At 53.4% G+C, this 25989-nt stretch overlaps 1 protein-coding gene across 1 annotated transcript in view; it reads right to left on the reverse strand.

The window, feature by feature from the left end:
• Positions 1-10117: 10117 nt before the first annotated feature.
• UNC13A (unc-13 homolog A) overlaps positions 10118-25989 on the reverse strand; it is a 59597-nt gene continuing 43725 nt past the window's right edge. Inside the window, exons 35-47 of the mRNA XM_026500385.3 lie at positions 25700-25788; positions 25087-25239; positions 23784-23907; positions 22826-22831; positions 21078-21116; positions 19902-19931; positions 18445-18501; positions 17991-18071; positions 16642-16789; positions 15556-15612; positions 12753-12845; positions 11904-12063; positions 10118-10418 (exon numbers count right to left, since the gene is read on the reverse strand). Coding sequence (XP_026356170.2) covers positions 10118-10418; positions 11904-12063; positions 12753-12845; positions 15556-15612; positions 16642-16789; positions 17991-18071; positions 18445-18501; positions 19902-19931; positions 21078-21116; positions 22826-22831; positions 23784-23907; positions 25087-25239; positions 25700-25788 — 1338 coding nt within the window. The remainder of the gene's footprint in view (positions 10419-11903; positions 12064-12752; positions 12846-15555; positions 15613-16641; positions 16790-17990; positions 18072-18444; positions 18502-19901; positions 19932-21077; positions 21117-22825; positions 22832-23783; positions 23908-25086; positions 25240-25699; positions 25789-25989) is intronic.

The following is a 25989-nucleotide window of genomic DNA, read 5'->3' on the forward strand; positions in this document are numbered from 1 at the left end:
TAAAAGTCCACGGGGCTCTGGTTGAGAATCCTGCACCATTCCCATTCAGCCTCTTGGGGATATGAGTCTCTAGAAGGGTCTTCTTTGTGGCACGAATTTTGCTATGAATTCTCTCTGAGTAAAACAGATTCTTAGGCTCTGCCCCCAGACTGAAGGGGTTAGAAGCTTAGAGGTGGTGACTGGGAATCCCAATTTTATTCTGAATAAAATCTCCAAAAGAGTCATATCCTTCCTTCTGGAATATCTATCTATATCTATCTATCTATATCTATATCTATCTATCTATCTATATCTATATCTATCTATCTATCTATCTATCTATCTATCTATCTATCTTTCCCCTGGGGTGTGTGTGTGTGTGTGTGTGTGTGTGTATATATATATATATATATATATATATATATATATATATATCTCACAAGTTATATTCAGAAGTCTGAAACAGTTTCACTTGGGTATAGTCAAGATGTCAGCAGGGTTGGTTCCTTCTGGAGGCTCTAGGGGAGATTCCATGTCCTTCACTCACAGCCACTTCCTGTATCTCCCCAATCCCTTGCTTCTGTCATCACATCTCCTACTTCTTCATCTGACCTTCTTCCATCCTTCTTACAAAGACCCTTGTGATTATGCTTTGGGCCCACTTGGATAATCCAGAATAATGCTCCCATCATCTCAAGATCCTTAATTACATCTACAATGTTCCTTTGGTCATTTCTGTGGATCCTTGCGCAGGGGCCGTGCTTAGCTTTTCCTGGTCGCTGCAGTTTTAGTATATGTGCTGCCAAAGCCCACTCTCCTGCCATTTAAAGTAACATTCACAGGGCACCTGGTGGCTCAGTCAGTTAAGCGTTGGACTCTTGATCCCAGCTCAGGTCTTGATCTCAGGGTTGTGAGTTCAAGCCCCATGTTGGGCTCCACGCCCAGCATGGAGCCTACTTAAAAAAAAAGAAAAGTAACGTTCACAGATTCTGGGCAATGGGATGTGGGTATCTTTGATGGAGGCTTTTATTCAGTCTACTGTATTCATCCTTTTAGCAGGCTGTAATTGTGGCTGGGTCTATGGATGTATCATAATTTCTTATGTATCCTAATGCAGCATAGCAATCAGGATGAAGGGTGGGAAACAGAAACCACTTGAGGTCTTTTTTTTTTTTTCCAAGTGACCTGTATGTCCTATGCAGGACTTGAACCCATGACCCTGAGATCAAGAGTCCCATGCTCTACTGACTGAGCCAGCCAGGCACCCCGAAAAACCACTGGAGGACTTTTAACGCAAAGGTAATTCACAACAACTGAACTCTGCTGTTGTAGCAGGAAAGCAGCCGCAGATTGAACTGAATGAATGAACGAAGGAGCATGGCCTTGTGCCAATAAAACTTTACTTACAAAAACAGGCAGTGGGCTGGATGAGGGCCGGGGGGCAGAGTTTGCCACTCCTGGTGCAGAGAAGCAGGTCCAGGACTGGTCCTACAGGGACCTGCTCACAGGGGGAGCTGAAGCTCCCCGCAATCAAGGCAAGGAGGCAGGAGGTCCTTGAAACCTCTGACTTGGGGCAAATGCCCTGTATCTGCGATCCAGAAATAGAATGCCACCTCTGTGTCCACCGCAACTGCTTTTCAACCCCCACCAAGCTTGTCACTGGACAAGGGAATGCAGATCCCAGAACAACAGGTGTTTCCATGCCTGGCTGCTCACAGAGGGAAGGCGAAGCAAAAACCAAGACAGCTGTGGTCTCCTCTGCCTTCCAGACGCGTCTCCATGGGTGGACCTGAGCATGTGCCCAGCTGCGGGGAAACTCTGCGAGCCTGGCTGCAGCTTTGCAGCCTCTGCCTGGAAAGGGGTTGATTGGGGCGGGTTCTGATGTCAACCCACCACTTCCTGCTCGTTTATTACTGCACTTCATGGTGATGGGAAGAATGATGGTGTAATTGGAGGGTGCGTAAGCATGGGAGCTACTATATGTAATTGCGGCATTAGGAACACAGTAATTACCATGCGATGTAATAAATTATGCAATGAAATGTAATCTCACATAGATCATGAATCACAGAATCGTGTTACACCTGCCAGGAAACTTTATCTTGTTTACGTTCCCGGGTGATCGTGTCATGCCGGCAGGTGGCACGATGAGGAGGTGTAGGTAAATGGGAGTGGGATTAGGGTAGATTAAGGGGTGGGGGCGAAAGCAAGAGGACAGGGTGAGGTTGAGGTGGGGGTTCAGGGACAGTGGAGGGTGCAGTGAGCATGAGGACGTTGCTGGAGTTTAGCCACAGGTTAGGAGAGGTGAGAAGAAGGAAGCAGGAGTGGGAGCTGAATAATGGATTAGGTCAGAGGTGGGTAAACTCTGGCCCAGGGGCCCGAGGCCATCCAGCCACCTGTTTTTCTTTTCTTTCCTTTTTCTAAAGATTTTATATATTTATTTGTCAAGGAGAGAGCACAAGCAGGGGGAGGGGCAGGCAGAGCAAGAAGCAGGCTCCCTACTGAGCAAGGAGCCTGATGCGGGACTCAATCCGAGAGCCATAGGCAAGGGGACAATCCCATGGCAGTTAGTACGCTCACAGGGTTGTGCAGCCGTCACCACCCTCCGCCTCCAGAAATTTCCATCCTTCCAAACTGCAGCTCAGTCCCCATTAAACACATACTGCCCCTCCCCCAGCCTCTGCCACCCACCATTCTACTTTCCATCTCTAGGGACTTGGCTACTCCAGTGGGGTCATACAGTCTTTGTCCTTCGGTGACCGGCTCCTTTCACTCAGCATCGTGTCCTCAAGATTCACCCACACTGTGGCCTGGCTCAGAATCTCCTTTCCGTTTAAGGCTGAAGAATCTTCCAGTGTGTGGACAAACTGCCTCGCCCCGGCCCATTCCTCTGTTGTTGGACCCTGGCCTGCTTCCCTGTTTCAGTTCCTGCGAACCACACTGCTCTGAACACGGGTGTACAAACACCTCTTCCAGAGCCTGCTTTCAGTTCTTCAGAGGATATTCCCAGAAGTGGAATTGCTGGGTCCCACGGTAATTCTACTGTTAATTTCTTTAGGACTCTCTCTCCCGTTTTCCACCAAGGCTGCTCTGTTTTCCGTGCTCCCCGAGGGGACACGGAGGTTCCAATTGCCCCATATCCTCAACACTTGCTGTCTTCTGGGTTTTTTGGTGGTAGCATTTTTAATCCTTAATGTTGGGCTAATTTTTTTTATTAATCACACTTACGTATCCTGAAGCTGTCTGTGTGTGTGTGTGTGTGTGTGTGTGTGTGTGTAAATCTATGTGGCTAGTTCTCGGGCTTGATCGACGTGGGTCATGCCCTGTGAAGACGTGTGAGACTTACTTTTTCCCCCAGTCAGCATCACACGTCTAACATTCATTCACATGCTTTGTCAGAGAAAAGCCTCCCTCACCCCAGAGAGAAGGGCAGAGGCAGCCTGTCCCTCGCCCACAGGGCTGGAGGTGACGATGAGACTCCGTGGGTCCAGAGCCAGGCCAATTGGTTCTGGAAGCACAGTGAGCAGCTGGAGGGAGCCTCTGTTCCCCAGCCTCGTGGGTGACACGATGGAGCCCACAGGGTGAGGGACATGGGGCTGAGGGCTGAGCACCATAGGCGGCAAGCAGTGAACTAGCCAGTCCCCTGGGTCGGGGAGCGAGCAGTTGTGCAGAAGTCACGCTGTGTAGCCCGGGAGCCCCCGGCTCTCGGGGGAGAGAACAGGTCTGCAGGCCGGCCCGGCACCGACAGCAAGGCCGAGCGGGGCCCCTGCTGGGCTGCGTCCCCTGACCCCTTGTCCACAGCCCTGCTCGTCCCTCTCCCCGCCGTACAATGTTCCCCTGTGTGCAAAGCCCATGACACGAGTCTGCTTCCAGCCTTCTTACCCACGTGCAAGACTCTCTTGCAGGTACATTCGGAGGAGAATGTCTAGGTACAGGTCTCTCCCGTGGTTTAACCACTTTGGGTCCTGCTTAGCTAAGTGCACTCAGCGAAGCGGCTCCCAGTGGTGGATCTCGTGGCCTCTGCCCTTGCCACTCAAATGTAGAAACCACCCCAGATCTGTGTGTGTGTGTGTGTGTGTGTGTGTGTGTGTGTGTGTCCTTGAATTCCCCCGAGGAAACCCTGAACTGAGTGAGATTCCATTTCTGCTCCCTGGTGGGATGGGGCTCAAAACAGAAATTAAATTCAGCTGTAGGGGCGCCTGAGTGGCTAAGTCAGTTAAGCGTCTGACTCTTGGTTTCGGCTAGGGTGGTAATCTCAGGGTCGTGGGATCGATCCCCATGAGACTCTCTTTTCTTCCCCCTCTGCCCCTCCCGTCCGTGCTCTCGCTCTCTCTCAAATAAAGAAGTCTTAAAAAAAGAAATTAAATTCAGCTGTAGAAAAATTAGGTTTTGTTCTTTGCATATTTATGAAATGAGATTTTCACCTGCTACATTAAAAAAACCAAAACAGGTGGGGACCAAAGTGGGACTGGGCAGGAGCTATCTGAGCACAACCCTGGACTGACGGCCCAGAGAGGGGCTGGAGGTAAGGAGGGGGCCCCGGGGGGAGACCCTTAACCCCACCCTGCTCACCTGGGAGCAGCCCTGAGCGGGAACCCCAGCTGTCTCAAACTGCACAAGATCCGAGCAGCCCAGAACATCTCTGAGAGATATTCACAGCACAGAACTGTATCTGTCTCACTGCCGACAACCTTGCTGACAACGTCGTCCTGAACCTACAGGATGCAAGTGTTCCCTGGGGCAGTGACAGCCTTGTTAAGGGTGGGACATGAGCCTGGTGACCAGGAACTCCACCCCCAGAGAAGCAGCAGATTTGTTTCTCCCCTGAGTTTTGAAGAGCCGGCTTGGGGTCCCAGCATATCCCCCTCCCACCCCCAGGATCATGGGATGGTCCCTTATGCCTCTGTCCTCCCAACAGTTCTTGGATGAACAAAGACTGACCAATTTTGGGGGAGAACGATGTTGCGCCTTCCTGTGTTGGGACAGTGTGATTTCTTTTTTAGAGATTTTATTTACTGAGAGAGAGAGAGTGTGTGTGCAGGAGTGAGATGAAGGCAGAGGGAGAAGCAGACTCCCCGCAGAGCAGGGAGCCTGATGCAGGACTCGATCCTGGGACTCCAGGATCATGGCCTGAGCCGAAAGCAGATGCTGAACTGACTGAGCCACCTAGGCGCCCCAGGGCAGTGTGATTTCTGAGTGATTTTCTACAGTGTTGGTTCCTCCCTCCAGGTTGGGAAGCGATAACCCCCATCCGAGGAATTCTCAATTAATTTTCATCACTTAAGCTGAGAAAAACAAAACACAACAGACACATGGGGCTGAGGGTGAGCATGTCCCAACTTGCTTGAGCCAAGAGCAACAGCTGCCCATTGTCTTAGGTTCAGATCCCGGTTCTCCCCGCCACTGCAGTATCTCACCTCTCCGGGCCTCCCTTTTCCTCCTACAAAGCTAGTCGTAGATGAGTTGCGCTCGTGGGTGGAAGTGTGTTCGACAGCGTCTGCGAGTGTGAAGGGCTATGTGAGTTTTTCGCCAATAGGGGAATGCAAGAAAGCCAGCGCACGTCTGAGGCTGTGTGCTTTTTCTTTTTTTAATGTCTGCTGTTAATAAAATATTTTTACAGAGACCAAAAAGTCGGAATAGTGCAAAACATCTCAACACCATGCATTCATGACCACTTCTCGTTGGTTTTAAACATTTGTTCCAAGTCACGTATTTACAGAGAAATGGGGGCATCTGTGCAGATGCCAGACCAACGGGATGGAATTCAAACAAACAAACAAACAAACAAACAAACAAACAAACGGCATTTTGAGTTCACATTTGCAATCACATGCTAAGAGAAGGTGTGTGGAGGAAGAGCCTCCCTGGACTGCGTGGCCAGGTTTGGGGGTCTCGGGGTGGGGGGCCAGGGCCAGGGGTGAAATGTGAGTCCCTCTGGCTGTATGGCCTGGGATGCACGGGGGTGGGGGTGGGGGTGACCCTCCACCTGTGACCTGTGCCTCAAGAGAGCCACTATGGTTAGGCAGGGGTCGAGGAAGGGGGGAGGTCTTACTCGACACCGTCAACTTGATTTCTCTCTTTAAAAAAATAAAAGGCAAAGAGAAAAGCAACACGTGTCAGCGAAGACGACTTTGGTCCTTGACAATTCTTAGGAAAGGATGTTCAGGGGGCAGACGGTGTCGTGATCCGAACCAAACCCCCCAGCGAGCTCCCCTCCAGCTCCACTGGGGCAGCAGAGTGAAGGGCGACTCCGGACTGTCCCTGCTCTGCCCCGCCCCTCGGTGTCCCCATCTGCAAAATGAACAGCGCAGGGTGTGGGGGACAGAAAGGTCTCTGAGGTCCCAAAGATTTCTAGTTGGGTGTTAAGTTTTTTTTGCATCTCTGATGGGGGCACGGTGAGGTTTCAGGCTCTGGAACCCGAAAGGGATTGTGGGTCAAGGCCAGGCACTGGCTTGTTTTACACAAATCCTTCCAGGATGGACTGGTGAGAGCCAGAGAGAACAGCGGGTTCCTTTCCCTTCTAGATCCCCAGCTTTTCTCCCCTCTCTCTCTGAGTCTCTCTCCATCTCAGGGTTGCTCTGTGTGCCCCCAGAGAGCCTCAAGTTCTCTCTGGGAATGATCTCACCCTCCCGATTTCTCCCCTTCTCTCTCTCTCCAACCTTCCCTCTTCTTCTCTCTTTGTGTCCTTACTCTGTGACACTGTCCCTCTTGGGGGATGGGGGCGCAGGGAGAAGGGATCGGCTCTGTCCAAGATGCCCCTCAATGTCACACTCCCCCTCCCCCACCCCCAACACGGGCCTACTTTATTCTTTCTATGACCCATGGAACTCTAGGGCCAGCTCCTGGCATGAAATACAACCCTGAGGCCCCACCAGGGCTCAGAACTTCGGGCACCCCAGATGAGGTGGTGAGTGGCCTTGGGGAAAACGCTGGGCCTCTCTGAGCCTGTTCCAATACAGGAACTTCCTAGTTCCAAAGGCTTCCAGGCCCTGAGACTCCTTTTCTGTCTCCTCCTTGTCTGCTCTCGTCCTCTCTCCACTCTGTCCTGTGACTCAGCCACAGTCTGGCTGGAACACCTTTTGTGTGCCCAGGTCTATGTGGGAGGGGAAGGTTGGTATGGACAGACATGGATAGACACGCATGTGGATCCCCCACCTCAAGACATAATTCTACTAGGTATACCCTCCCTGTCATCCCCCTGTGCCCTGTCTGTGCTCGGTGAACTTGGGGCTATCAAGAGGCCTCAGACCCCAGTCTGGGGGAAACAGAGCCTGTCACAGACACCCCCAGCCCCCTGGCATCAGGGACAGAAGGTAGGGACAGAGGCTGGGAAGTCCTGAGGAGCGGGGAGGGTTTTCTACAGGAGAGGATATTTGTGATGGGTTTTGAGTGATAAATAGGAGTTCTCTGGGGGAAAGAAGAGGGAGTAAATTTCCAAAACAGTTCTAGCCTAGGAGTCAGAAAAAGTCATTCAACAAATACTCCCTGAAGCTCCCTCCGTGTGCCTGGGCTGCTGCTGGGGAACTTTACACACACACACACACACACTCACACACACTGGCAGACCTTGACCAGAGACTCCCAAGGACTCTTTTGGGAAACAAGTTGGCTCTTTCAGGCAGAAGCTCAGCTCCCCCTTTTCCTGCTGGTCATCCATAAATCAGGGCTCACCGCAGGTCACATTACCTCCCCTTTGGGTGTTGCTGGTGTTCTCAACCCAAATCATCTATCCACCTCACTCCCACCTACCCCTTGGATGGTCCGAATTTAAAATCTGCCTCTCAGTCTGTGCGATAGAGATTCTAAGCTCCCTTCTTGCCACCTCCCAGCTTGCCCCTGGCCCCTGCCCCTTCCCCCACCACCCCGTAGCAGAACTTGCATCTTAATATCTGGTTCAGAACCTTCAGGCACCTGAATCTGCCTAAATTCAGGGGACATAGAGCACCTCCAGGTAACTGAGAAAATAGTGCCATTTCTTCCAGGCTCGTTCACGTGCCAGGAAACCATCAATATAAACATACAACTCTCAATGCCTAGGATTTGCACATGGCCTCCTTAGAAATGCCAAACCCTTGGGCAGTGCACAATGTGGACAACTGTACCCAGTGGACCAGGGCTCATCTAAGGGGTGGTTTTTTTTTTTTTTTAATTTATCCTCCAAAATCTTTCCAGGAATTAATTTCAGTGTCCCAAAAGCACTTTGTCTCTCCAACAAACTGCACTGGTCCATTCTCCATGAGGTGGACAGAGGGAGCTTTTGAAACCTGACATCTAGACTCTCCTCTGCTTTAAAATCTCCTGGGGCTCCCCAAGTCTCTCAGCATAAAATAAAAACTTCCCTGGGCAGCATACAAGGCCCTGCCTGGTCTGACATCTCTGCAGGTCTCCCCAACATCAACACCTCCTCCCTGTTATCCCCCTCGTCAGCCACATTGACCTCGCTGTGCTTCAAGCTTGCCCACCTCAGCCTTTGCACCTACTGTTCCCTCTGCCTGGAGCTTTTTCTAATAGGTGGTTCCTTCTCCTTTTTCACCTATTCAGAAAGCCGTCCCTCACTTTCCTGTCTGATACAGCCCCTGCAACTACAGGAGCCCGGCTACTCCTCACCTCGACCCTGTTTTAATTTCCTCCTAGTACAAGAGAATCCTGTACTTGTCAGTCTGGCAGGAAAAAAAAAATGGCACACAAGCACCCATCCAATATGGAAAAGCAGATTCTGGGCAAAGACAAGCCAGGACAAACTTTCCCAAAAGTTTCTGCCTGCATGAACTCAATGGGGAAACTTGACTCTGGCCCGATTGCCCCACTATTGCCTCTTGGAGGAAGAGCTTCAGGCAGTAGAGGCCCCCCACCTGGGGGTATCCTGTGGCATGGTGTTTGAATGAATGAGATTTTGGAGACTAAGCTCCAAGCATGTTTGTATATTTACACACACACACACACACACACACACACACACACACACACACCCCTAGAGTTTCTGGTCTCTTTCTTGCCTGCCTGGAGAATTCTGGGAGAGGAAGAAGGGGTTCAGGGGGTGCCTGGGTCCAGGGAATCCCAAATCCTCACTCTTTTTTTTTGGTGGGAGATCTACCAGAGTTCTCAGAGAATCTCCCCATAGGGTCCCAGTGGAAAGGGCCGAGGGCAGGGGTTTTGCTTGGCAGCCAGACATGGGAGGGGGGCAGTGGGGGCCTTGGCCCAGAACCCCCATCCCTTGTGAGGATTGGGGGAGGTCCCCTGAGGAGGGGTTAGCAGCAATGGGGAGCTGTGTCGGGTCATCCGATCTCAGCCCACCCTTAGATGGGGCACACAGGCCAAAGGGAGTGGGGAGAAGGTGTGGCACTGGGACCTTCAGCAAAGTCTCAAGCAGCTCTCTGGCCCTCAGTTTTGCCATCTGTTAAATGGGTGAGTTGAACTTTATGATATGAGGATGGGGTATGTTGGGGGAAAAGGAGAGGCAACCCCCCCATAGGGAAGTGGGGGCGGCGCAGGTGCTTCAGAGCCATCCACTTGGCCCCCAGGGTTTGGGCGCCCGAGGGCGCATGTGCTTTTGAAATCCCATCCTCCCCTCCCTCCCCGTTTATTTTTTGCACAAACATGAAAAGACACTCTGGTCCAACCTGGGCCCTCTAACCAGCATCCTAGGGCCTCCAACCCCTAGGCCACCCCAGGGGGCGCTCCAGGAAGCCCTGCCCCTTGCCCAGGGCCCGCCCCTCGAGGGAGCTGAGAGTTCCATACTTGGCAATTGGTCTTGGGCCCCAGGGGTTGGGGACCCATCTTATGGCTTTTCCAGGGGACAGGAGACAGGGTCTCCCCGTACCAGAGCCCCAGGATCTGGCCTCCTCCATAGGGGGCGGGACTTCCTCCCATCCCAGCTCGAAATGTCCCCTAGGCGCTGGGGTCTTGGCTTCTAGTAGAGGATGTGGCTTCTTCCTTCATCGCGCCCTCGGGCGTGGCCTCTTGAGGGGGCGGGGCGTCGTCCGTTCACAATTGCCGAGAAGGGCGAGCTAAGTCAAGGGCGCAGGCGCAGCCAGCCCTCTGCACAGAGCCCCGAGACTCGCCCTCTGGGAGGTCCCAGCACGCAGACGTCGCCCCGCCCCGTGCGCAGGCGCAGTGCTGCCCGCTCGCGTGCCCCGCGCTAGGGCGCAGGCGCGGCACCGCCCTCCTCGGCGGAGCGCGTGTCCGACTTGAGCTTGACGAACTCCTTGGCCACCTCGTCGTTGCTGCGCTGTGACAGGATGCGCAGCACCGTGAGGCCCGTGTCGTCCATATGGATGCGGCGGCCCAGTGGTAGCCAGCAGGCGGCGCTCCCGCGCTGGGCCAGCTCCCGCAGCTGCAGCACGGCCAGCCCCACGGTGCGGTCCTCGCGCGCGAAGCAATAGTCCTTGACGCACACCTGCAGCTCGTAGCACTCCGGGCCCGCGTCGGCGCTCAGCGTGCTGCGGGGGGGGGGGGGGCGCGTAAGGACAGCCCCGCCTGCCGGGCTCCCACGCCCCTACCGCTGACCCCGTCTCCGCGCCGGGCCACGCCCCCAAGACGCCCTGCGCTGGGCCACGCCCACATTTCCAGACACACACCCTTGTTCTCTAGTAATATCTCTGTCCTGTCTTTCCTTCCCCCCTTCTTCCCCCACCCCACCTCTAACCGACAACACTCCCACCATCCTACTCCCAGGCCCGGGCCAAACCACGTCCCCCCCAGGTGACACTCCCCCGAGACCCCATGGCTAGACCATGCTTCCACCCCGTGAGAGCTGCTCCCACCCACCTGTCCCAGATATCGCACCCAGAAGCCCCTTTACCGGGCTCCCACCTGAATCCAAGTTCTCTCCTTGACGTGGCCCCTCCCCCATACTCCCTAGCCCACTACTCTTACCCCTAAGGTGCTCTCTCCATACAACCTGCCCTCATGCCTCTCCATGAGTGACCCCCCGACATACTCCAGCATGCCTCCCCCTACCCCCAAGCTAGGTCCCCAACTCTGGGCTTCTGCCCCCAGGGGACCTGCCCTGATGGGCCACGCCCACACCGCTCCCCAGAAACACCCTCCTTGACCGTACTCCAAGCTGTCAAGTACTACCGCCCACCCCAGGAGACATCTGCCCTGCAACTAGACCAAGCCCCTGCACCCAAGCATTGCATCAGATGTCCTACCACCCCCAAAATCCTCTGACCAAGAGGCCTCTTCTTGTCCTCTCCCCAGCTCTGATGCCCCCTTACCCCTCTGCACTTCTGTCCCCCAAGAACACCCCCCAACATGATCCTGCCCCAGTGAGTTTTGCACCTGACCCAAATATCTGCCCATCCCAAGTAATACTCTGATCAGACTTATTTATGCTCCCCAGGTCATCTGCCCCTCTGGACCCCCGATGCTTCTGACTGTGCTCACCAGGAAGCCCCATGTGGATGTGACCCCACCCTCACCCACTTGACAGGCATCCCTATGCCCTGGACCACACTCCACTCCTGTCCCCTACTGGTGACTCCTCCAGCCCTGACAAGGCTCACCGCTGACTCCAGGAGACCTGCCCCCATGCCCCTGAGACCCATACATTCCTTGCCCCATCATGACCACTCATGGCCCTTAACCAGACCTGAGTCTCCAGCCCCAGAAACGGCCCCGCCCAACATATTCCCTCTGCCCAGACTTCCTCTCCTCTTCACAAGCCTTCATCAACATGTTATAGTACATTCACTTCCTCCTCTGGGCACTGCCTGTCTCCCAAAGTGGGTACCCCATCCCCTCACCAATGTCACTCCTGCACTAAGGTGCCTTTCTTCCCAGTGCCCTCACCTAGGATGTGACCCCTCTCATTCTTGTGACCAGGAATCACTGGCCCACCAGACAACCCTCTTCTAGTGGACCCTGAGATTCACCCAGCAGATGTCCCCTCCCTATGCTCCCCAAACTGTTCTTAGACTCACAACTGGAAGCTCTCGTTGTACTTGGGGGCCCAGCTGTTGTTCTTGGATTTGGTCGCAAACTTGCGTTTCTTGTCGCTGAGCTGGGGCCCAATGATGTTGACTTCGATGAATGGCCGGAAAATGCCAGAAGTCTGCCACTTGAGGTCATTGGCAGCCACGACTGTTAGGGGAAGTAGAGGGTAAGACTGTCAGGGTCCGCTATTACACAGCTGTGGTTTTCAAAGCCTGTCTGAAAGAATACATCTCCCAGAATGTTCCTATAGCTAAGTGTAGCTATGTGACTAAGTTCTAGCCAGTGAAATTTCAGTGAAAGGAAGTGATGTGGACAACTTTCAGGTTGCAGGTTAATAGGCAGATGAAATGCTCTAAACTTTCTCCTTCTCCTAGCTGCAGGCTGGGATGCTGGTGGATAGAGGAGGAAAACATATTAGGGATGAAAGTGCAACAAAAGGTGGCAGGGGTCCCCAAATCTGTGAAGCCTCCAATGTCAGCTCTGGACTGACTGTCCTTGGTTACCTCAGAGAAAATTTCATTCTATCTTTTTTAAGCCACTGTTATTTTAGGCGTGGTTAAAACAGCTCAATCTGTGTTCTAATTATATTAAAAAAAAAAAGCAAACAAAAGGAAGAGCTGAGAGATGGAGAAGGTGGAATTAAGTCCCATAATACTGTTGGCACCCCTGGATCCAGCCATGCCTGAAGCTGATTTATTTCTGGAATTTTCAGTTTTATGAAAAATTTTTTTAATGGAAAATGTTTTTCTTGCTTAAGCTAGTTTGGGTTTGGTTTCTGTCATAGGACCTAGTGAATCCTGGCGAAGGCACTCCCCCTCCCAACTCAGACTACTCACCTTTCACAGTGACCTTGTGTTCCCCAGTTCCTGGATGAGTGAAGAGCTCCACATGGACTGAAACTTCACCCACAGGGTCTTCCACACCCGAGCCTGGGCGGGGTAGGGGAGGATGCTTGGCATGAGCTCCATTCTTCCCACTCACTCTAAGGGACCTGGACCGCTTCCCACCCACCATGTGCTGGCGGCACCAGGTCATCAGCCCTGACAGGGTGGCACTGAGGGTGGGGCTGTGATGGCAAGTGACTTTAGGAGGCCAAGAATGCTAGGTCTGGGCCTTTCACTACCTTGCTGCGTGATCTCGGGTGTATCTCAACTTCTCTGAGCTTAATGCATCTGCCCCCCGTTTTTCTCATTCCACTGATTGCCATGTTGTCCAAACTCAGTCTTCATCTTACACACCATCGTACACAGCCTGGCTTCTTGGGTCTTGTTTTCTCCTCTTGGTTGCACTAATGCCACACTCTTCAGATTCTCCTACTCACACACTAGAAAATCCTACTGACTCTACCTTCAAAATACATGCAGAATCTGACCCACCTCCTTGGCTCCATCCTGTTGCACCCCCCATGATCACATGCCTGGACTAATGCAGTGGCCCCCACCCTGTCTCCCGAATCCTCCTCTCAGCTTCTCTCCATACACCAGCCAGAGAAATCCTATTAGGTTAGCACACTTCCCTCCTCTGCTTAAAACACTTCTAGGGCTTCCATCTCCCTCTGAAAGAATCCAAAGTCCTTTTTGTGACCTGCAATGTCCCTCCCAGTGTGTCCTCGCTATCATCGCTCCTGCTCACTTCTGTCCACTCTCACCGTCGCTCACTCTGCTCCAGCCACGCAGGCTTCCTCACTGTTTCTCCAAAACACTGTGATAACCTGACCCAGAGTCCTCACTTCTTCTGAAATGACAGCTTGTAGGGATATCTTTATTTTTCCTGCCCCAATGCTACTCCTCTTTCAACAGAGAATCTCAAGTTTCCATTGAGAAATGGCCCCCAAGCCCACCTCAAACCTGTGGCTCCATCTTGCACTTTAGGTATGGCAAAATGAATCATGGCTGCCCAGTCAGAGCATTCCCCGCCACTAGTGGCAGTGATTGGCTCAGGAATGGTCATGTGACCCATGCTGGGCCAATCAGAGTTAGCCCTGGGACTTTGGCTGTAACTCTGAGGAAAGAGTCTGGTGCTAAGGTGGCAAGGCTGTCGCTGCCCAATAAGGGGAAAACCTACATCACAGATGTCTCAGCAGAGACCAATGACCAATGACATTGTCAGAGACTCTGGATCCAGCTATTATTGATGTCAACATAGGCCTTAATCTTTCAGTTCCAGGCCCACAAATTCCCTAGTCTGCTTGAGTCTGTTTGTGCCTCTGTTTGTGGCCACCACAATGCCCTGATTGATTGGTTCTGGTGGGGGTCACTGAACGGGCAGCTTAAAAGCTTTGTCCCTGTCCCTCTCTCTGTGGCTCTGGAAAGGGCATCCTGTGGAGCCTGGGGACCTGTGACCGCCAGCACCCCCACTAAGTTCCTCCCCTGCCCCTCAGGAAGCTTTCCACACCTTGAGCACCCCATGCATGGGGGAGGAAGGGGGGAGTCAGGGATGGGTGTCCAAGGTTAATCCGGGTTACCTGGCACTGGATGGGAAGTGACTGAGGCTCAGGGGACAGAGAGGCCTGGAGACCCCCCATCACCCCACTACTGGGGCGTGCACCCCCCCATCCTCGCTGCCCACCCCAGGCCACCTTCCTTGTCATCTCAGGCTCTGGCTTCCCCCCTCCCCCCAACCAGTCACATGCTCAGCCTCACCTCCCCCCCACCCCAAGGCTGATGCTTCACAGCAAGCTCAATCCGGGCCAGACTGAGGGTGCCAGGGGGGGAGTTGGACAGTGGTGGGTGGGGTGAGGGGTCAGACCATGGCCAAAGCTAGTAAGAAGGGGGAGGAGGGCAATGCTGGGCGCCCCCATCCCGTGGTTTGCTGGCTCCAAGGGGAAGGGTCTTTCCCGGGCCTCTCTGTGCTTACCCCAATCCCACCCCTCCCCGAATCGCTGGCCCCCCTGTAGGGGAAGGTTCCTTGGGCAAGTGACAATTTCCTTTGAGACTCAGCTTCCTCATCTATGGAATGATGGACTGTGGGGCAATTGGGAGAAATCTTTTCAAGAATCCCTGAGAAATGCTTCTTGGCAAAAGTGCTGGCTCAGAGTTAGAGCCTGAAAACAGTTTTCTATGCTTGGAAGAAAGACATCATTAGTAATAATTAATAATAATAATAATAATAATAATAATAATAATAATAATAATAAGTAACAACAACCATAACCTTTCTGGGAGCTACTACATGTATTACAGGTCAGGAACTGCTCTAAATTTAATTCATCTAATCCTAAAAATAATCTTATGAATTAGGGCCTTTGACTGTTTCCATTTTACAGATGGGAAAGCTGAGACTCAGGGAGGGGAGATCTCCCGCAGGCGCCCAGCCGCCAGAGTGGCGGAGTTGGGATGGGAGCCCACTGGGATCTGAGCCCACTCTTAACCGTGCAGGCGCTGTCCGGGGGACCCAGGATCTGGCTTAAGAGATGCACCTAGGAAGAAGCGGATTCTGACTCGAATAGCTTCTCCTTCCCCACGTGGAACCAGCAAGCCGTCCTTCCCCCTCATCCACCTAGGCCCCCGCAGCCGGTCCGAACTGGGCCGGGCCCAGCAGGCCGGGGAGGCGGAAGGACGGGCCTTTTACTAGCCGGGGCCGGGAGGGGCGCAGGCACCGGGCACCGGGCGCGGGCGGGCGGGCGGCGGAGGCACGTACCCTTCTCAGGATAAATGTCTTCACTAAGGGTAAACCTAGTCCCTTTTCCACCATGGACTAATCACGGCGGAAGGTGGAGAAAGGAGGGAAGGGAGGGGTGGGGGGAGAGACGAGCGAGCGAGAGGCGAGGATGGAGGGCGAGTGTGCGTGGCGGGGAGCAGGGGAGGCGCGGAGAAGGGACGGCGAGTGAGAGGGAGGAGAAACAAGAGAGAGAGAAACGTCAGCTGCAGACGGACGGACAGACAGCCTCCCGCTCCGGGGGGAACACCAGGGACACTAAAAGCAGCAGCTTGGACTGGGCACGAGGCTGAGCACGGAGGCCCGACGCCCAGGGAGGGCCCTAGGCCCTGGGCTGACTGGGGCGGGAAGGGGGCCGCTCCCCTCCCCCCAGCTTCTGGCTGGATGGCAGCTCTCCCTCCCACCCCACTGCCGGAACTAAGCCTGGGTCAGCGGCCAAACTTCTCTCCCTTGTCTTAGGGCCAGTTTTGAATGGGGGGGGGGATCCCCAGGGAGGGAAACTAGGACCTGGAGTCCTGCTCTCCCCAGCCCCAGCTGCTGTGTGTGAACTCAGAGAGGAACAGGAGACAGAGGCAAGAGAAGAGACAGAGAAAGACAGAATTTGAGAAATGGAAACTCCCTCTCCGTCCACTCCTCCAGGCCGGAGTCCTTCCCATCCCTGGGGCTGTCAATCATTCCTTTGCCGCATGACGTCACATGCCCCGCCCCCCCGAGCTGTCAACCATTCCCTGGATCCAACACTTCAAAGTCCCGTCCCTAGGAGCTTTCAATCACTCCCTGGTCTGGCTTCAAAGAGCTCCCGCCCCACAGCTTTCAATCACCTCCTGGCCCAGTGGTGTCATAGATTTTCCCAGGAGATGCCAATCACCTCCTGGCCCAATGACGTCAGAGGTCCCGCCCCCACGAGTAGTCCGTCTTTCACTTGTGGGCCGCGTGCCATCATATCACGGAGCTCTGGAGCTCCCGGGAGCTGTCAACTGCCCCAGCCCATGACGTCACAGAGGTGAGTCTGTGGCAGCGTCACTGGCTAGGAGCTGGGTTGCCGCACGCTAGCAGGCCGCCGCTTACCCTGGGCTGCTTGCGTCTGCACGAAGGTCTTGATGAGCAGGTCCGTGGCCTGCGTGTAGAGGGACAGGGCGTAGCGCAGGGACTGCAGGTCTGGGCTCTTCTCCAGGAAGGTCTTCTTGAGGCCCACGCCACCTGCGTGGAAGTATTGCTGTGGAGGACAAGGTGGGGAGAGGTGAGACTATGCAGCCCCCAAACCCCTCCCAACCGCGCTGCCCTCCAGTGGTGATGTGCTGGATGACCTGGGTGGAGGGGGGCTTCAAAACACCCAAGTCGTGCTGTTACTCCCTCACCTCCAACCCTGCCTCACACCCACCGGTGAGCTTCCAGCACTTTCTTTCTTTCTTTCTTTCTTTCTTTCTTTCTTTCTTTCTTTCTTTCTTTTTCTTTCTTTCTTTCTTCTTTCTTTCTTTCTTTTTAAGATTTTATTTATTTATTTGAGAGAGAGAGACAGCCAGCGAGAGAGAGAACACAGGCAGGGGGAGTGGGAGCAGAAGAAGCAGGCTCCCAGAGGAGGAGCCTGATGTGGGGATCGATCCCAGAATGCCAGGATCACGCCCTAAGCCGAAGGCAGACGCTTAACGACTGAGCCACCCAGGCGCCCCAGCTTCCAGCACTTTCAAAATAATACCCTTGCTCCTCGCTTCTCCTCAAGCCCTTTGTGGCCCCCACCCTGCAACCTCCCAGCCTTCTCTCAAAAGGTCTTCCCTAGAACGTTCCTGCCTCAGGGTCTTTGCACTTACTGTGCGTGCTGGTGGAAGGTGTGTCTCCCCCCCCCCCGCCCCCCCGCAACTTCAAACACCTTACTTTACCATGGCTGGCTCCTTGTCCTTCTTTGGTTAAGATCTCAAGGAACTTTCCTTGACCACCCTCCTTAATATGTTGCCAACCTTATTTCACTATAATTATTTTGGCAAAACTTTGTTTCAGAGTAGTTTTCATTTCATGGAGACCACGGCCCTTTTCATTGAGTTCTCGCATGGGCTGATCCAATGCCCAGAATGCTTTGTTTGCTTTGTCTTGCAAACTCCTATGCATTCCTCAAGACCCACCTCCCACATGCCTTCTTTCCAAACATCCTCGGTTCTCCCTCCCTGGGCTCCCCCAGCTCCCATCCTTCCTTCTACCCCTTCCTTCTGCCACAGAGCTGGGGCTGTCTGTATCTGGCTGGCCCCCTGAACCTAGGGCTCCTCAGGGCCCTGCCGTCAGCCAGCCTGGAATGGACAGAAGAGTCATCAGGGAGTGTTTATAAATTGAATGAAGTTAGGTGGGTTCAAGCCAAGGTCCACGTCTACACCAGTCACACCCTCTGCCTGCTCCACCTGGAATGGGACAGGGGTGGGACCTCTCACCTTGATGGTATCCAGGGCCAGTTCGACTACTGCACACTGCTTCGGGGTCAAGCTCTTGGCTTCTTCTCGTACCATGTGGTCCTGGATGGATGGAGAGAGGGCCCAGGTGGGCAGAGCAGGCCCCACTTAAGGGATCTGCCTGTCTATGGGCCTCATCCCTGTAAAACTCTGACGAGTTGGGTAGTGGGTCTGTCTTTTCATCATTGTGTCCCTGGTACCTAGCATGTGACTGGCACACAGCAGGTGCTCAATATTTGTTGAATAAATGATTTTACCCTTGATCAAGCTGTATCTGAAGCTGAACTTTGCACATATTTCCAACACACTGGAGCAAATAAATTGTGCTTAAGTCAGTCTGAATAGGGTTTCTGTCCCTCGAACATGTCACCATTCTGGGACCTTTCCCCTAGAAAGCTTCCCCACCCCAATCTCCTGCCCCCACCCTTGGCCTCACCTTGAGTTTAGACAGCTGACCCAGCTCTTTGGCTGCATTGAAGATCATCTGGGTTCCCTGCAGGTAACAACAGTCACAGCCGAGGTGAGGGTGGGGGTCCTCCAGACCAATCCCTACAGGCCTACTGACACCCCAGCCCTGAACACCATCTCGGTTCTTGTCCAGAGGCTCTGGGCAGGGCAATGGTTGTGTACCAGGGGCAGAGGTCTGGAGCTCCCCCCTCAGGAAGTGCTGAGGAGGTGGTGACTTTGTCCCTGCAAATCCCAGTGTGGGCACACTACCCACCCTCTCACTTCCACCAGGACCCCAGGTTTGGGGGACAGAGAAGAAGGTGAGTGGACAGTGAGAAGCCATGGGTGCGGGGAGCCCCAGGTGGTGTTTGTCGGTATGGGACAGGCTTGCCAGCCCGAAGTCAGGGGGTTTTAAGAAAACTATGGGATGGGCTCTGGTGACCCCACCACCACAACTCCCGGGGCCAATGCCTCTGTGGGAGAATTTCCCCAGTTATCTGGGTGGCTGTTAGTCTGACCTTGTAAAAGGAAGAATCCTCCCCACCAACACACACCTCAGTACCCATCCCCCACCCCACCCCAAACAGACACCAGCAAGATGGCATCCTGGTTATGGCTCCAATGAGCCGGGTGGGCCTGGGTTCAAATCCCAGCTCTGCTGTGTGGCCCTGGGCAAGTCACTTAACCTCTCTGAACCTCAGCTTTCCCATCTAGTTGGGGAAAATCATATCCACTTCATGGTTTAGCTGGGGCTAAATGTGTCTTTGTTCAATGTTCACTGTTATTATCATTTGGTCTCAAGGTCATGAGCAGTGTTGGGGGCAGTGGTTGGCCTGGAAGCCATGAGTCCTGCCTCCTCCAATCCCTGTGCTGGGTAACCTGAGGCATGTCCTTGGACTTTTCTGGGTCTCAGTTTCCTTCCCTGGTTAACAGGGGCACCTATACTAGCTTAGAGGGTGAGGTAGGCCTAAGAATCAGTGAGGTCCTGCATTTACTGGCCCTGGGGTGCTCTGGGGTCCTGAGCAGGGCTAGGCAGGGAGGAGGGCCATTTGCAGCTGGGATGCGTGGAATCACATTGATGGTCTACCAGCTGGCCAGTGGGAGCTGGTTATCCTACCGCTACGAATATCATTACTATCATCCTGGTTGTTGCTACTCTGATTCCTTGTCTGTGATTCCCTGAGGCTGTTCTGAGGCATAGTTGCTTCGGAGCCCAGCTGTCTGCTCCTTGGTTTCCCCTGCCACACCCTCCTCCCCTCCTGCCTCCCCCCTGCCACCCGCCACCCCTCACAAGCAAACCAGACAGACAAAGGAAGAAGAGACCACAGATGGGTTCACAGTGCGCCCCCAGACGGCACAGACCACAGAGGTGGAAGGAGGCAAAGGGTGGGGAGGGGGGTGGGGGTGGGGGTAGGAGCCAGACAGACAGTGAGAGGCTGGTCTTACATCTGAGTGGCTTGGCAATTTCACCCTGCCCTGTGGAGAGAATCAGGCGGAGGTCAGCATTTGGGTGGCTGTTGGGAGGATGCTCACTGGGGCTTCCCTGCCCCCTCAAAGCACAGTCTCACTCCCCAGCCCGCAAGCTGCCCCCCAGGTCCTGAGTCTAACACTAGGCCCCCTCCCCAAGCTAAGCATCTTCCCTTGTCTCCCACTGGGGGCTCTGGCCAGACTCCGGACTGCCAGGAGGCTACAACCAGCCCATCACCTGGGGACAGCCTGCCTAGGGATGGGGTGCCTTGGGGAGGGGGAGAGAAGAGAAAGGGCTTGGGATTCTCTCCTCCCCCACCCCCAAGGCTTTTCCCCAGCAGGACTGACTCTAAAAGAAATGTACTTATAGGTATCACGAGTTCCCTCAATGTAGAGACACACACCCAAGTACATCCACACAAGTGCAGAAAGTTTACACGCACACACACCTGGATCAGCACACATACACACAGAAGAACTCACACACTAAAATATACACGTGCACTCCTAAACACTTGCACATGTGTACACAATCACACATAAACTCACACACTCACCCCCCACACGGATACATTTACATGTATATGTTGCCTGGAACATCGAATGTGCCCCCCCCCCCAAAGGGCTGGATGAGTGAGTAGGGAAGCCCTACTACCCATGTTCATGAAGCAGAGACCCCACTTGTGTGCTCACAGGTATGATAGTTCCTGCATGAATGCACAGCAAGGGCAACTGTTCATGTGTTGTCACAGCTCCCATCTTCTTACAACAAACACCCATTAGAACAACAACAACAACAAAATTTACATGAAAAACAACACATGTCTCAGTCCAGAACAGTGGTCCAGTGTCTGGGCCCATCTCAAAGCCACAGAATTCAGCTGAGCCCAGCGCTGAGATAAGCCCTTTGGGTTTTGTTATGAGAGGGTGGGAGCTGTTTGTACACATGTTTGCTCACACGTGCACACACACTCCAAGCCATGTCCCTGGAGAATCAACTCATCTCTGACTTCTGGTTTTGTGGGACTTGGTTAGGACACCTGCCTTTACCTGTGATCCCCAGCTGACCTTCCTACCCATGCACATGAACACACATGCACACACACACTCAGACACCAGAGCTCAGGACCTCAGCACAGATGAGGCCCTCATTACCTTTTCTAATCCCTTGCCATGTTTTCTCAAGAGGGTGCCCTGCAGAGACAACGTCACAGGGTGATCAACCTGGCAAGCCATGTGGGGTGGGAACCCAGGGTGATCACACATGTACTCATGGGGACAGGAGGTAAGGGGCATCTATACTGCACAGGGGGCTGATGGCTGGGTTGCATGGGGGAATGTGTGTGTACCTTAATGATCAACTCTTAAAAGCTATAAGAGAGTCAGAGAGACAGGAAAGAGAAAGAGAAAGGAGAAATAGAAATACAGAGCCAGAGAGAAAGAAGAGAAGTCACTGCCAAAACATAATCCATTTACGTTTACTGTATATATGAGGATCTTGTTTCTTGGGTCAACAGGACAGCAAACAGGTTCCAAATTCAGACAGACCTGAATTTGAAAACAGACTCTGACATATGTTTACTATGTGGCCTTGAGCAAGTGACTCCTCCTCTCTGAGCGTCAGCTTTCCTCATCTGCAAAATGGGAATAATAATATCCACCTCACTCAAAGGGTTGTCATGAAGGTGGGCTGTAAGAGCAGCTATGAAATCTAGCATACAAAGAATCATCAATAAATGTGAATCCCTGGGGCACCTGGGTGGCTCAGTTGTTAAGCATCTGCCCTCACTCCCCCTGCTTGTGTTCCCTGTCTCGCTGTGTCTCTCTCTGTCAAATAAATAAATAAGATCTTTTTAAAAAAGTGTGAATCCCTTTAGCTCCTTGCCCACAAATGCATTGTCTGTTGTTGGGTATGCTGCCACCAAGTGGTTACAACCAAAGACCCAGACTGCGGCCACCAAGAAGTGAGATGAGCACTTGTGAACTTTTGACAGGTGAAATCTTATAGTAGCCTGTCTTGTCCACAAAGAGAGACTCTGAAGTGGTTTTATTGATCTCTACCCTACTGTGTATTTACATATTACCACCACCAACAACATTAGGTCTAATTTAGTGAGCAGTGCCTCAGATAGTCATAGAGATGAGCACTTTAATCCATCATCCCATTTGGTTCTCACAACAACCCTCAGAGAGTTATTGCAGTTAATTAACCCCTTTTCCAGACAAGGAAATGGAGATTGGGAGGTGAAGTGACTTCCCAAGGTCACAGAGAGTGTGGCTGGGCTGGGATTTGAGGCCAAGTCTGCCTGACACCAAAGTCCCAAATGCTGTCTCCCACCTGAATGCCTGGGTGTGTGTCTGGGATTCATGTGGTCCTATGGTGGGAGTGGGAAGGCAGGGGTGGTAGGAGGTCTGTGCTGAACAGCTAAGTAGGGGGACCCGGGTGGTAAGGGCCTGTATTTTGGGTGGCTGCTAACAGTTCAGAGCCCAGAAGGGAGGTCAGAGGAACTCCATTGACTTTTAACCTCTTTCTAGCTTCGGGGAGAGACCAATATCCTGGCGGAGTCTGAGCATGGGAGTAAGGGTGAATTCCAGCTAAAGGACGAGGTCAGACATGAAGGTGCTGGGCTCAGGGTTTGGGGTTTGGGAGCCGGAAGGTGCCTCCTCTGTACTTACAATGGGGCGGGGTGGGTGGGCGTGGCCTCCCTCCCGCCAGGCCCCGCCCCCACCCCATGCCCCGCCCCAGACACACACAGGCACATCTAGGCGGGAAGTGGGACAGTAGGTGGGGGGGCCGGTGGGTGAGGAGGGGGCGCTGGGTGGGGTGGATGCAGCCACATGGTGGGCCGAGTCCAGACACAGAGCGGACGGACAGACAGACGGACAGAAGGGCCTCTACTTACGATCATCTGTCAGCCGCGTTGGGGGCGGGGCGGGGGGAGGGGGGAATAAGTCACCATGAGTTTCCCAGGAAGGCCAGGGAGGGGGCGGAGACGGCACCGAGGGGCGGACCCCGTGCCCCTGCCCAGCCCAGAGGAGACAGGCAGGTGACGGGAGGTCCAAAGCCTCCACCACCATCGTTGCCTCTTGGTGGCCCTGCCCACCCTCCCCAAGCCTCCCCCACCCTGTCCCCAGGAACGTCTTCTCACTCTGTGCTGTGCCATCAACCCGTGTATCATTGCTGTCCTCAGGCCCCCACACCTCCCTGGAGGAACCCAAGCCCAGCCACACCCCTCCACAGATGTTGCGGTTCACCCAATCCCACCTGGAAGCCTGATCCCTGGGGATCAGGCTTTCTGGGCTTTTCCCAGAAGGGTTCCAGAGGCATGGTCCTGGTCTCTGGATGAATGCTGACCTCTGCTTGGCCTGACTTTGGATGCTCTCTGTGACCTCTGGCTGACCTCTGGAAGCCCTCTGTCCTCTTGGTCTCTGATCTTCGAAGTCACTGGTATCTCCCCTCCTTGTCTCTTGATTGACCCCCGAGAGCCCTCTGATGAACCCACTGACCCCTATGACCTTTGTGATCTCCAAGCTGACCTCTTTGTTTTCTGGGTGATCTCTGGCCTTCGTATGCCCTCTTGATTCACATGTGACCTCTATGTCCCTTAGACATCTCTTAACTCTACTTGACATTTTTGATATTTACATATCTGACCCATGAATTGGTTCTTTGATGAGTTTTGACATTTACATATCTGACCCATGAATTGGTTCTTTGATGAGTTTTGACCCATGTGTGACCTCTCTGATCTTTGAATGGCCCCACTGACCTCTGAGACCCAATGCCTTTGGCATCAAGTTCTCTGGGCTCCCACAGGGGAGGTGGCCCAGGAATCCCCTCTGGCCCCCTGTGGGCCTCACCGTCTGGTCAGTGAGGGGCGGCAGGACGATGGTCTTCTCCATCGTGTTCATGACCAGCTTCCATAACTCCTTTAGCACCCTCTTCAGCACCGTCTTCTCACAGATTTTGGCAAAGAGAGTCAGGCTGGAGGCAAGGAGTAGGTCTGAGAAATGGCCCAGCTGGCCCTAACCCTCAAAGCCCCTTTCTCTCAACAAATAGGCAAGGCGGGAAAATGCTCCATGGACACACAAGAGTGCACAGAGCCTGTATAGGGACCCCTTAATGGGGTCTGATGAGACCCATTGATCAGAATGGTCTGATAGAGCTATGATGTGTGACACATGAAAAATAAATGATAGCTGGACAGGTCAGCAGGGGCCAGGCTGGAAGGGGACTCAACACCTGGGAGGAAGGCGTGGGCCTTAGCATGAGGGCAGTGGGGAGCCATGGAGTGTTCAAAAGAGACACAGCCAGACTTTCTTGTTCAAAAGAACAGAGTGGGGGGTAAACTGGAATAGAAAGTCTGGTGACTAGGGACTGTGAGGGGACTGGGGCCATGCTCAGATGGAGAAGGGAATGGTGGGAAGAGGGCAAACTTGAGAGGGAAAACAACAAAAAATTCATGACTGGATGTATGGGGGTTGAAGGAGACAGAGTAATCCACCATGATCCATCTAGCAACTGACCCACCCAACCACCAAACAATCCCTCCCCCAACTTTCTTTAATGACCCCTCCATCTTTTTCCTTCCCCTCTCCTCCCTGCTTTCTCCCTCCCATCCATCCTTCTACCCAACCATCCATCCATCCTCCCTCCCTCCCTTCTTTCCTCCCACCCATGTATCCATCCTCTCATCTACACTTCCATCCATTTATCCTTATTTCAATTGACCCATCCATCCATCCATCCATCCATCCATCCATCCATCCATCCATCCAGTTATTCATCCATTCAAATACTTACCTAACTTCATCTACCCGTCCATTTGTCCATTCATCCCTCCTTTTATCAATCTATCCTCCATCTAGACTTTTAAGCATTTATTTTTTAATCTACCAATCAATCTGCCCACCCATTTCTCATGTCATCTATCCATCCAACCACCGTCCATTAACCCATACAAAAGAACTCACCAGTCCTTCCAATCATTTACCCACCCATATTTCCATCCCTTCATACCTCCACCCACCCACTCACCCATCCAAACCATCCAACCACCACCCAGGAAACATGCCCTGAGTGTCCTCTCCAGGCCAACCCTGAGTCTCTAAAGCCCCATCCTAACCTCTTCTTGGCTGTCCTAGTCCACCCAGCCTGGCTTACTTGCTGTCCAGCAGGTCCATGATGGGTTGCAGCACATTGTCAGCATCCTGGGCCACACTGCTGCAGGCACTGGCTGGCACATTACCCGTGCCCTTCACCTGGCTGAGGATGTCGCCCATCTGCTTGACGCACTCCTCAATGTGTGGCTGGAAGCTGGGAGCGCAGAGTAGGGGAGTTCAGACCAGACTCCTGGGGCCTCCCAGAGAAAGGGCCAGATGAGGCCTCAAAAGCTGACCATGGATCTTGATGTTTTATCCTGAGCATCAAGGAGCCATGGCATATAACCAAGCAGGGGAGCGGGTGGTGTACAATAGCAGAATTGGGCACTGGGCTGAGACATTCACCTGTGCTATTTATTTCACTGCACAGTCCGACCCAGGTACTATTATTATCATCGTCCCCACTTTACAGATGAGTAAACTAAGGTTCAGGGAAGTTAAACAACTCACCCAAGGCTACATAGCTAGTAAGTGGTGAAGCCAGGATTGAACTCAGCTCTAACTCCAAGCCTGAAGTCTTCACCACTACATTTGCTGAGTCTCTGGATGCTCCAGGCTCAGAGGTCTGGGAGCTGCCCCCTCCTGTCTGCTCTCAGCCCTGGAGGTGTCCCCACCTGGTAGCAAACACCCGGCTGAGCTCGTCCAAGACATTGTTGAGTTTCACCTGGAGCTCCTTCAAGATGTCACTGGCCTCAGCATCCAGCTGAGAAAGGAAAAGGGACATCAGGTTAGGTTTACAGAGCATCCACATAAATGGGGCACTTTCCCATCCAACACAGGGAAAGTGATCCCAAGGGGCTGGGAGGAAACAGGCACAGATGGTGGAGGTGCTTGCTTGGGTCAGAGGGAGTGGCTGAGCTGGAATTCATCAAGGGCCTGCAGGGATGCAGGGGAAGTGGTGACC

The sequence above is a fragment of the Ursus arctos genome, unplaced genomic scaffold, assembly GCF_023065955.2.
Source record: "Ursus arctos isolate Adak ecotype North America unplaced genomic scaffold, UrsArc2.0 scaffold_14, whole genome shotgun sequence".
In the NCBI taxonomy this organism is placed as follows: Eukaryota; Metazoa; Chordata; class Mammalia; order Carnivora; family Ursidae; genus Ursus; species Ursus arctos.